General features: G+C 49.3%; 4 protein-coding genes and 1 non-coding gene across 5 annotated transcripts; 2 read left to right on the top strand and 3 right to left on the bottom strand.

Moving 5' to 3' along the window:
* Positions 1 to 709: 709 nt before the first annotated feature.
* Positions 710 to 1784, bottom strand: BCR38DRAFT_454345 (putative short-chain dehydrogenase; the record flags this gene model as incomplete). Its single annotated transcript, XM_040861697.1, has 2 exons — positions 710 to 843; positions 908 to 1784. The coding sequence occupies 2 exons, from the start codon at positions 1782 to 1784 to the stop codon at positions 710 to 712; spliced, it is 1011 nt and encodes a 336-aa protein (XP_040721556.1).
* Positions 1785 to 2983: 1199 nt separating this feature from the next.
* BCR38DRAFT_404986 (putative FAD-dependent isoamyl alcohol oxidase) lies at positions 2984 to 4890 on the top strand (the record flags this gene model as incomplete). The annotated part of the gene is made up of 4 exons (XM_040857914.1): positions 2984 to 3285; positions 3319 to 3321; positions 3362 to 3562; positions 3633 to 4890. 4 exons carry the CDS (start codon positions 2984 to 2986, stop codon positions 4888 to 4890), a joined length of 1764 nt encoding a protein of 587 aa, XP_040721555.1.
* On the bottom strand, positions 4891 to 7172 carry BCR38DRAFT_418516 (putative cytochrome P450). Its single transcript, XM_040859229.1, has 4 exons — positions 6674 to 7172; positions 5804 to 6574; positions 5268 to 5728; positions 4891 to 5171 (listed from the first exon to the last, which is right to left on the bottom strand). The coding sequence occupies exons 1-4, from the start codon at positions 6895 to 6897 to the stop codon at positions 4951 to 4953; spliced, it is 1677 nt and encodes a 558-aa protein (XP_040721554.1). The 5' UTR covers positions 6898 to 7172; the 3' UTR covers positions 4891 to 4950.
* Positions 7173 to 7805: 633 nt separating this feature from the next.
* On the bottom strand, positions 7806 to 8716 carry BCR38DRAFT_454342 (S-adenosyl-L-methionine-dependent methyltransferase; the record flags this gene model as incomplete). Its single annotated transcript, XM_040861696.1, has 2 exons — positions 7806 to 7978; positions 8068 to 8716. The coding sequence occupies 2 exons, from the start codon at positions 8714 to 8716 to the stop codon at positions 7806 to 7808; spliced, it is 822 nt and encodes a 273-aa protein (XP_040721553.1).
* Positions 8717 to 9049: 333 nt separating this feature from the next.
* BCR38DRAFT_t30 lies at positions 9050 to 9152 on the top strand. The gene has a single exon. It is a non-coding gene; the product is annotated as a tRNA-Thr (tRNA).
* The last annotated feature ends 2500 nt before the right edge of the window (positions 9153 to 11652 follow it).

Genomic DNA, 11652 nt, shown 5'->3' with positions numbered 1-11652 from the left:
GCTACATCGACTTGAACGAATCATTCATCTCGGAGAAATCATCAAAGCAAAATAGAGGCGAATGCTGTCTCTATTTTGGGAGGGGGGAACGCTACCCGCATAAACATATGTGGGAAGTAGGGAGATAGGAGAGAACAGATACCTCAGAAAAGTTCCCCCTAATGCCTCCCTAACGTCAACAAAAAATGAATAGCCGCTAATGGATTTGCATCTCCTCTTGTAGCCATGTGTTGCGTGTGATCTTCGTAAGACCATGTACGAATACGACATTCGCTATTGCTTCCCGAACAGCATCGGAGAGAATGGTGATGCCATGGTTTGTGCCCTTTGCGATTGCTGCAAGGCCGACGGTGGGAGGCTGAAAAGGTAATGGCATTTGCATTTGTCCAGCATCAGTTGCAGGAAATCGTGTAGTATGCTTGATTTAAGGTTCAAGCAGTCTGGATCGCAACGTGGGCAGGCTTGGTTATGGGGCCAAATCTGAGCTCTGAATTGGAGGCTGACATATCAGGGATACTGACACACCAGAGGCTTCGTCCTTGGAGATCCAACAATAGCTAATACATTAGAGTGTTCATTCCTGAAGATCTGTGTGATCACGCCATAATGGTTCGGCTCTGAAGGTCATATTCGCAGTCTATTCAACCATGTGTTCCCTTCGTAGAATCATTACAGTAAGCAGTCATTCATTACCTCATTTCTGATACCCTCAAAGGTACTGCTTGATCTGTTCCTCATTCCAATCCCAAAACTTGGATGTGCCTTCTGTTCCACCCTCAGATGCGAGCTTTGTGGCCTGGGGCAGATCTGGTCTAAGCGGGTGGAGTCTTCCCCACGGAATCACTAATCAAGACTCAAATTAGGGCTACATTCAAAGGAATGTTGTAGAGAGATGGTTCGGACGTACCCCAATTCTCAGACCAATTCGCCTTTTCAATCGTGATTTCGGGGGAGAAGGCGGCATACAACTGCGTATATGCCCCATTAACGGCGGGATAGCACATTAACCAGGCCACAAGCTTCAATACGGCGCCCTGATCTCTGGGGAGCTCGGTTTGAAGGTTTCCGGGGTTAATCGGCACGCTAACTATACCGTCGGCTTTGTGGCGTCTAGCGTACTCGACGCCCAGAGCCCAGACGCCGCTCTTGCTGACCCCATAGCGATCGTTAGCGGGCTTCGGGATATGGTAGTCGAGGTTGTCGACGGAGACGCCCACGTTCTCGTGTCCGGAAATCTCAAGCCCGAACGAGGAGAGCCAGACAACACGGACCGTGTCGGCCGGCTCCAACTTTGCAGTCGAGACGAGTAGGGGCGTCAAGAGCTTAGTGAAGAGAAATGTGCCGACGCAGTTCACGCCTATTGAAAGTTCGTAATCCTGTGCCGTCTTCAGCGGGGGTTCCACAGGCGGTACCATGATGCCGGCATTGTTGAAGAGGACATTGAGCTTCTGCTCCTGGGCGAGGAATTGATGCGCCGCGGCCTGGACGCTGAAGAGATTGGCGAGATCGAGAAGAAGGAAGATGAGCTCGCCGGTTGTTGAGCCGGGAGCGGTAGCTTTGATACTCTCGATGGCACGCTTGGCTTTCTCCTCGGACCGTGCAGCAATATAGACTTTAGCGTTTTTCCTGTAGAGGATACGCGCTACTTCCTTCCCGATGCCTGTATTGGAGCCTGTGACGATGTAGACCTTTCCCTTCAGATCTGGGACATCTTTCTCGGTGAAATGTGGGCTTGGCGGGAAGAAATTTGTCCAGAAACTCTTGAATGAGGGGCCGGGTGCCATAGTCGAAGAATGGCTCTGACTAGGCTAACGAGATGAGACAAGAATGAAGACGTAAATGTAATTCAGCGACAAGCTGGAAGTTTACGGGATAACATTCGCGCCCCGCTCTCGAACTCGATGTAAGTTCTATGATCAGGCAATCCAATGCTTGTTTACCACATCATGTGCATACCTCTGCCCATATGTATGGGGTCCTGATGCACTACCCATGACAGGCAACATGCTTGTTCATGGGCCCCGCCTCCTTCAAGCTACCCGTGTTACAAATTGGGCTGGCTGAATCAATCCTGTGGTGAACCAATAAGCAGACTAGCCAAGGATAACCAATCCCGCATGCTACACCTCCTGCAGCACTTGAAATTCTAGTGCAGTACATTGCCCCCGTTTACCGCATATCTTCTCCGTAAATAACCACGTATACAGATCTCTATAGAAAGCTACATATCAAATCAAAACCTGTCAATATAATGGCTATCGTAATAAATTACCTACTATGATCTTTCTAAAATAGGAGTTACTTATGCTTCAACAATTAGTAACATACGTATAAGCACTTTATTGGAAATCTAGTTCTATGTCAAGGTCGATTTCGTGACGTTCCTTTTGTTTGTCAAAGTTCGCGATAGAGAAATTAAATTCTTTTATTTCTTTTTCTATCATAAATGCTTTCTTTTATTTTAGGGAGAAATCCTCTATTATCTGATACTATTAAGTACCTATATATTCTCATTTGTATGCGGAAATACTTCATAGAGCACTAGCTAATGATTTTGTAGGCGGTGGGGCTGTAACTGTACTAACATTTCAAACGCTGAGGTACACCCTGGATGTCGTTATCGTTCTGACCAATCAGAGACCAAGTAGCCCAGTAGGACGAATTGGAGTATTTCCCCCCCGTCGCCCCCAAAAAGAATCCTCGGATACCGTTCGGATCTTACTGCATGCTTAAGTAGTATTTCGAGTTCCGTAGGGCAGGCATTTTCGGATTCGGAGGGTTCGGGTTTCCGCAACAATACGAGAGAGCGCATGGAGTAGCATTCTTATTGACCTGTCACGAAGCATGATCCGGATGTGCCCCAGATCGCATTCCGCTTGTTTACCATTAATATGTTGCAATCAGTTATGGTCTCGCTGTGGCTATCACATGCAGCTACAGTGCATTCTATCCTCTCAATTTGATCGTCACGGAGTGATTGACCATGCTCACTTTGATTCAAAGGCCAGGTCAACTTGGGCACCTCCTAAGTGGTCTGGCAGTGTTATTTTTCGTGCCTGCTTTTGCCAAGGCTGATCATGTTACACCTGCTGCATGTCGATACATACCTGGGGATGATGGCTATCCGACGCAGAGCGAATGGGCACAGCTCAACAATACCGTTGGTGGCCGGTTAATTGCCACGATTCCCCAAGCAAGCGTCTGTCATACAGCGCCTTCTTCTTCAGACTACAATGAAACTGCATGCGAGGCTCTGCAGGCTGGGTGGGATATGGCTCAAACCTTGTACGTAGTCATAATGCATCTATCATGTTTTAGTCTGTACGTAGCGGGTCGTGTTTGCTAACATACAGTATTACAGTGAGGTGAAGCCCGCCGAGATCATCAATGCTTATTACCAGAACCAGTCGTGCGACCCTTTTACTCCAGTTTCCCGGCCATGCGTCCTGGGCAACCTTGTGTCGCACTCCATCAATGTGTCATCGGCTGAGGATGTTATAGCTGGCCTCGAATTCGCCCGGCAGAAGAATGTTCGACTGGCGATCAAGACGACTGGACATGAGTAAGTTGTATTGCAAGGAAAACATATATCCATCCTCTTGAACATAAAATACTGATAGAAATTCATTTAGCTATATGGGAAAATCTACAGGCCTTGGGGGTCTAGCTCTATGGATGTACAACCTAAAGACAGCAGATGTCATTGACCAATACGAAAGTGCGTGGTATTCAGGGCCAGCTATCAAGCTCGGATCGGGAATGATCGTGGGAGAATCCTACGAAGTCGCGGCTGCAGCTGGATACCGGCTCGTGGGCGGTGAATGCGGAAGTGTCGGGATCACTGGAGGCTATTCGCAAGGCGGCGGACACTCGATTTTGAATACAGCGTACGGGATGGCAGCTGACAATGTGCTGGAGTGGGAGGTTGTCACGGCCACGGGTGAGCATCTAATCGCGACTCCTGCGAACAATACCGATTTGTACTGGGCCCTGTGCGGGGGTGGTGGCGGTACGTATGGAGTGGTGCTGTCAATGAAGGCCAGACTCTACCCAGAGGGCCCGGTCGCTGGTGGTACGCTCGGTTTCAACCTAGCTGACGCCGAAAATGATGATACTTTCTGGGAAGCTGTCACTATCTGGCACCAATACCTCCCCTCATTCATAAAAGAGAACAACACTCTTCAGTGGGTGATAGAGAACAGCAGCTTCAACGTCCAAAGCATCAACCTGCCGGATCAACCCGCCTCGGCAGTAAAAAGCCTGGTGTCTCCTTATCTATCAGAGCTCGACCGCCTCAACATCACATACCTCCTTACAGCCAGCGTTTCGGCCACGTACCTAGACCATTTCGCTAAATACTACGGCCCGCTGCCCTACGGACCGGAGCCGCCCTCGACTGTACTGAACAGTCGCCTAGTGCCGCGGGCCGTTTTCGCTAACGAAACGGCAAGGGCCAAGTTCGTCGACGCAGTGCGCTCCACCGTCTCGGACGGCAAGTTCCTTTACGGATGTTCGGGCATGGACGTGAGCAACAGCAGCCATCCAGACAACGCGGTACTCCCCGCTTGGCGGGACACGGTTGCCATATGCATTCCCAACGGGTTTTGGAATTACACAGCGCCGCTAGCCGAAAATATCGCCCTCAAGGAGAGGCTAGTCACGGTTCACGTCCCGGCCATCGAGGCAGCCACACCCGGGTCCGGCGTCTATCTAAACGAGATGGATCCCCTGTACCAGGGCGATTGGAAGGCGAATATGTACGCAGGGAACTACGATCGTCTTTTGTCCATCAAGCATCAGTATGATCCGGATTATTTGTTTTATGGCCGTTTTGCCGTTGGTGGTGATGAGTTTACTATAGATGGGAGCGGGCGACTGTGTAGAGCTTGAAAGTTTGCATCTTGCTTAGATAAAAGAAGATAATACTAAATTACACGTGGATTAGGGGTACTAAGAGATCCGTTTCCATCGAATCTTCATATCACGGTCCGGAGGCATGGCTCCAGCTCCGCAATACCGCGCGTCATTCCGAGCCGGCCTGTCCGACGGCGACCCGTCCAACTTGGTCCACTCGATAAACTCGATGTCGAACTTGGACACCACGAGAGCAATTGTGGTCAGTATTTCGTACTTGGCGAAGTGACGTCCTGGACAGATAAATTGCCCGCCACCTGTTTTGGAGGGAAACGGGGGTTAGTTAGACAAACAGTACACTAGCAGTTGGAGAAAGGAGGTGTAAAGTAGCATCCAGGGGTTAGGTTACACACCAAATGGAAAGAAAGAATTTGAGCGGCCCGCCATAGAGTATGCAAGCTTGCGACTGACACTGCCGGACTCGTCTGTATCCTCGACATACTTAAGATGGCGCCCCGCCCAGAACTCTTTGGCAGGGTGCCCTTCAACGCCCCAGACACTCTCGTCGTAATGAGGAACCAACATCGGCACCTGCAGCATCGACCCCTTGCCAATGACGAAGCCTTTCATGGCTATGGGCTCCTTGACATGGCGGATTATGTTAAAGTTGATGTGCATCCGCAAAACCTCGGTGAACACGGACTGCAGTAACGGCAATGTCACCAGCTTGTCCGAGTCGATCATAAGAGCGCCTGTTTCGAGATCGGTCTTGTGGGCTGTGGCCACCTCGTCGCGTATTGCTTGAAGCAGGGAGGGGTCCTTGGTTATTTCCATAATCATCCACATGGTCGTCGGGATAGAATTGGAATTCTGCCTGTGTTATTTAATTTAGTAAACAAACTATGAAAAGAACCGACGAATTTCAAGCCGCTATGAGGAGGCTGCTTACGCCATCAGCAGCATGCCTAGAGCTCCAGCAGCTGCTTCGGCCTGGAACCCATCGTCTTTGAGCCACTTGACTATCTCGCGACAGACCCGAGCACCAAAAAGTGGTTCCCAAAACACTTCGGCAGACGGGCCATTCCAGTCGAATTTGGACCACGCAGCATCCAGGTACTTTCCTATCATGGCGTAATACCGGTCGCGGATCCGGTAGGGTCGTGGGTTCAACCAAGCCGGGAACCCCAGCGTGAGGGTGAAGAGGTTGGCGTCGAATGCCCAGAACGCATCAAGTAAGCCTGGGTTCAGCTCGAATATGCTTGGTCCGAATAGGGTAGAGATGGCGCATTCCGTTATTTCGCTTCGGCACAGATCCATGACGCTAATCGTGGTCCACTCATCTACGGGATATCTTCTTTCCAATGCGCTGGAGAACTGACAGCGGAAGAATTCAATCATAGGCTTGAGATGATTCGTTCGTACCAAGTACTCGGTGTGGTAGTGTTCGTATGCGCGCCAGTATCGCTGATCTGCGGTGATGTTTTCGGTGCCGGGGGCCGGGAGCCGTCCACGTCCGGAGTGGTCGTCGGCAAACCGTTTGACTTCATCCTTGGACATCCTGTATAGGTTGGGCAGTACACTGCGAACCATAATATCCTCATTTCCTATTTTGTCGTGCAATCGTCCGAAAATGGTCTGGATGTTTCTCGGCCCGGCCAGTAGGTATACCTCTTTCCAGCCTAGGTAGAATCTGGCAGAATTGGCTTTCTCTAATGCTTTTCTGTATCGGACAACAGCCAGCTGATTATCAGACCTCAACTATGACATCCAAAACAGCCGATTACAAGGACCCAGATATCAATGAATAGGAAACACGTACGAAACTCTATGCATAAACCTTTCGTTGTCAGTCACAAACTGTATAGTATTAAAGATGAACGGGATGGGGTCCGCAAGGGCCCGGGGCTCTGAGACTGCCTTCAAGTGTAACGTTAAGACCACGAGGACTGTTACACAAAGAACGATGATGAGCAAGCCTCTTGGGGCATAATGCCCATCGACAAGCTCTCGTAAATTATCGAAGGAGCAGTTGATGGATTCCATAGCTTGAGTATAGAGCGTTGATTGTGTGTATCATCTATTGCGACTTATTCAAATGGACAGCATCCTGCTAACAGTTAGAGGTGGTGCAGTAAGAGACAAGTTCATGACTTCAACAGTGATGCTGTATTCCCAGGACCTGAGGCAGAAGCTCTGGCTCTGCTTATCAGCGCAGATCATCATCTGTTCAGCATCTGACGAGGGAGGGGTTCTGGGTTGCCCTGATCGATGTGTCCGATAGCCGGCTGATATTGGGTGTCATTCCGAGTTGAAGAGGCCTCTGATTGGTACCTATACGAGTACAAGTAATTTATACTCATCTTTAAAAGCATCTGAGACCCATTGACATCCGATTGGTGTGAAGTCCAAACCCGAGCTTTACACTAATCTATTTTGACAAGGGTAAGGGCCGTCAAGGAATAGCCGGTGGCCACCGCTCTTCCCTGTTGTCCCGGCCGTGACATCGATCAGGGTTAGCGAGTGTCTCACAGGTCGCAAACCAACCTTGACTCCACCAAATTTAGGATAACATGCTGAGCTACAGGAAATATGCTTCTCTGTGGATGCCAACCCCACCAACCAACAACTCGAAAAATACAACACCGCTTAAGACGCGCCCAACTCCAACCAGCCCTAACACCAGCAAGTTATGTCAGACTACACGCACATCACTCTTTTCTTGTGTGATAACGCCACTTTTGGGGAAAGCAGAGACGTAGTTTCGGCAGCGTACGCTTTGGTGCAATTCCTCAAGCCTTGATGACGATGCGATTTGTTGGATCGGCATCTGAATAAGACCTAACCTAGCATGCTCTGGAGCGAGCCGCCCCTGGCGTTAAACTACTTCAGCAAAAGCATGTATGAATTCAATATGCCCTGTGGCAAAGCGACAATCGCGTTGGCCCTTGTGGCTATTTCTGGACAATGATCTCGCCGTGCATCATGGCCAGAGTCGCATCGTCTGTCCCCTCCCACTCCTCCCAAGCCTTGGCCATTTCTTCCAATTCGTCCTCCGTAGAAAATCCAGATTTGAGCCCCGTGTCTCGTATTCGGCCAGCGCGAATTATTTTCGCCATCTGCTGGGCTTATTAAGAGTATGTATCGTTAGCCTCAGGAGTACCTAGACTATGTTTTGAAAGTCCAGGATGACTGTTGGAAGTAAAAGGGACCTACCCCAGATCTTCTTCTCGGCCTCTTCACAGAAAGACCAAGTGCCAAAGCTCGCCGTTACCTTATTCCGCTGCGCTCCAGCCTTAAGAGCCCACCCAAGCAACTGTCTGCCTGCCATAGCGCTCCCTCCAGAAAGCGGTATAAACTTGGCAATGAAGTCGTGAAATTTGACGAGCCCGGGGGTTTCGGGCCACACGCACTCGGTTTGAACGTCTCCCTCACGAGCAGCGACTAGGCCCCCCGGCTTCGTGACTCGTAGCATTTCGCGTAGCGCATCCCATGGGTCCTTCAGATGGCAGAGCACCTGGTGGCAGTGGGTGATGTCAAAGGTTCCATCGGCGAAAGGCAACTTAAATACGTCGGCCTCGAGAAACTCGATGTTTTTGACGCATTCCTGCTCAGAGATGGCCTGCGCCCGTAGCAGGATGTCCGTCTTGACGTCGGTAGCCGTAACGTGGCCGTCGGGGATGGCTCTTGCGAGGGTTATCGAGATGGTACCGGAGCCCGCCCCGACGTCTAATATGGTCAGATTAGGGTTGACTTGTTTAATAGACTGGATTTTGGGTAGGAGGTAGGCGGCGCTGTTCTCAGCAGTCCGTATTTCGTGGTGAGTCCATTGAGCCGCTGGCTTCTGGCTCGATTGGTCTGCCATCGTAGTTTATGTAAGACTTAAGAAGGGTGAGACCCTGAAGAAACCTTCTCTTCGGATTTAACTTGTGAGAGGTCTTCCAATCGTGCCGAAGATCATATTAAACATTTTTGTGATCAAGATGGACGATCTTTTGTACAACGGACGAACCTGTCTGTCAGAACACATGTACCTACTAGGTACCATACCCCACTACCTTTACATTAGCAATATCCTTATATGTACTCTTCCACTTAGCCTAAAGTTCTGAATTTAGCTATATTAACTAGATTTTATATATACCCCTATTTTATAGCTTTTAATGGGATTACTACTTGCACTTTCTTACTTTTTATTGTCGGCTGGTGTAGTTGGTCACTTCGCTGGTAGATAAGTCCCGATTTGAGCCTCGCCCACTTGGGTCGGTGACGAGTCGCGGGTTCGAATCCCGCAGCTGACACACAAGGGGGTTTAGTCAACCCTTATGGCGCGCTGCCCACCTTGTTGACTTCGCCTACCTAGCGATAATAGGGAGATTGGTGCAGTTTAGGATTACGAGCATCCTAGCCAGTCGACCGTCAAGCACTACGTCGGCGGAATATAACTCGACAGCCGGTCCAGAATTCGAATCGTTAATCCGGCCCCTTATCGGACCTCGCCTATCCGATAACGCTCGTCGGCGAACCCGTCCCCTCACGATAGAAGGCGCGCAGCACGCCCTCTCGCCGCGATTCTTGCGAGCGTCTAGACCACGTTACGGTCTATCCACTTGAGCGTATGGTTGAGATGTATACGCTCGACGAGAACCCCAATTAGCAGATACTACGACTTGTCGCGACAAAAAAAATAGTCGAGCATCTTCTGCACATCAGCAGCATCCCACCCCTGAGGACGAATTTAAGTGCCACATTACCACACTTATCAGTAGTTCAGGCAGGGGTTGTAGCACAGACTTAGGGAGGGACAGGAGGTTTAGTAGTCGTTTGGCTACAAGTTTACCTGTATAACCGCCCGACGCGGCTTAAGGGCCCGCTATATCATCTATAGCCCCTTAAGGGAGTACTTGTAGAGGTACCGAGGGTTAACACCTACGGCGTATTTAATATTATTTTACTTTTTACTGAATGATTAATTATATAACCCCCCGAAACGGCAGAGCACGTAATCCTCTTCTGCGGCCTGCTAGAAGGATCGAGAGAGTGCTTACGGGCCACTATCGCACCATGGCCGCTACACACCCGCAGAGACCTGACGGCGGCGACAGGGGAACCAGCAGTTAGTGGGACTATCACAAGGTGGCTACTCAGGACCGGTCGGATAGCGCTTAGGCCCGGATAATATCGATCTTCTCAGGGGGACTTTGTTAGTAGGTGTGACGGTCAACCCTCGCAGACTCACTACAACCAGGTGACTTACAGCTGGAACACCTGCCGTGGCAGTGTCAGATGGGAAGCCAATCATAACCCTTGTAGGAGCCCCGCCAAGCGTGGATGACTTAGTCGCGATCCCTCAAACCTAAGTTGTCATCTTCTTTCCTTCGCTCCTTAGAGTAGAATCTTCGTCGATAGCACCTAATCGAGGTCTATACCAATGCGATGCAACCCAGGTCGTGACAGTAGGGTGAGAACTAACATAGTATTGTAGTGGACGTAACGCAGTCGCTAATAGAGCGAACTTACGTAGCAGCGTATGTATTTAGTCCAGCCATTAGGGCACGGTTTGACATACGGGAGCACTTGCAGAGGTACCGGGGGCCTCGAGCCTACGGCTTGTTTAATAACAATAATAATAATTATATAACTATAAAATACCAGGGAACCTCGCTACTTATATGTTTATCTCCCCCTTTCTTATTCTGCTGGATTAATCTCTACGAGTGTCAGAGCCACAAGTGTCATCCGAGGCGGGCCGGCTTCCACCAGGAAGGAAGCCGTTTGTGGCGAATGAGAGCCGTTGAAGCCGTTTGCAGCGGATAGGGAATCGCTTGGTTGCAGATAAGGAGCCGCTGTCCAAGATATTGGCCGAAGTCGGAGGAACACAGACATACGGAAGCAAACATCCAGAATCCAAGAGAGAACCTCGGCTGGCTATAAGTAAGGAGTCGAGACGGAGGAAGATAGAGAGGGCAGAGATCAATGAACTACTGTGGACACCCCTACCTGCCATCACCAAGTGACCACCAGTGACCACCAGGGGGACACGCCTATTTCTCCCCTTCACTCTGTACTATCGCCTTCGGTCCAGGCCGTAACCTGACAACGAGTATCCTACGTAATCTCCGAATCCTGCTTTATGTAATCTGATAAATATGTCACTTGTTAGAGGGAGGACTAAGCCCCTCGGCTAATAGATCAAGAGATCTCAAATGCTAGTATATCACTAACACTTAGTCCTACTTTATATATTAACTTGGGGATAGGGTTTTTGGGTGTTGTTTTTCGGTTTTAAGACGAATTATGTAGCGTATGTAGTCGCTCTCTTGAAAAGAAAAAGAGAGAATCAAGCGGCCTATTCTGTAGCAATTTGATTCGATTCTCTTTGCCTGATTAAGGCACTTATTGTTTTAATGACCTGTTGAGGTCTTATATTGTTCCACGTACCTGTTGAAGTACCTTTATTGTTTCCTATTGTTCACTTGCTGAGGTGATACACTCTAGGGCCTGTTGAGGATCTATTCTCTCTTCCTATATCAACCAAGGTGCTATAGTTGCATATTGCCTACTGTACCGTGGTAAATAAATAAGCACTGAACTGGGTTGTCTATCTAGGTTAGTAGTTTTGTTTACTCCTTTCAACTACATCGTTATCGCTATATAAAGGATATATACATAGGCTATATAGCGCCCGGCGGCAGGCTAGGAATATCTATAAGAACGAATTAACGTAGTTATCGGATCAAAAAAGACGCCGGCGGTAATATTAAAAATCACCGGAAACGGGTAATTAATCACGAGTTATAG

Source organism: Pseudomassariella vexata, assembly GCF_002105095.1.
Source record: "Pseudomassariella vexata strain CBS 129021 chromosome Unknown BCR38scaffold_1, whole genome shotgun sequence".
In the NCBI taxonomy this organism is placed as follows: Eukaryota; Fungi; Ascomycota; class Sordariomycetes; order Amphisphaeriales; family Pseudomassariaceae; genus Pseudomassariella; species Pseudomassariella vexata.
Note: the sequence above shows the minus strand (reverse complement) of the source record. Positions and strands in the feature narration are given on the sequence as shown.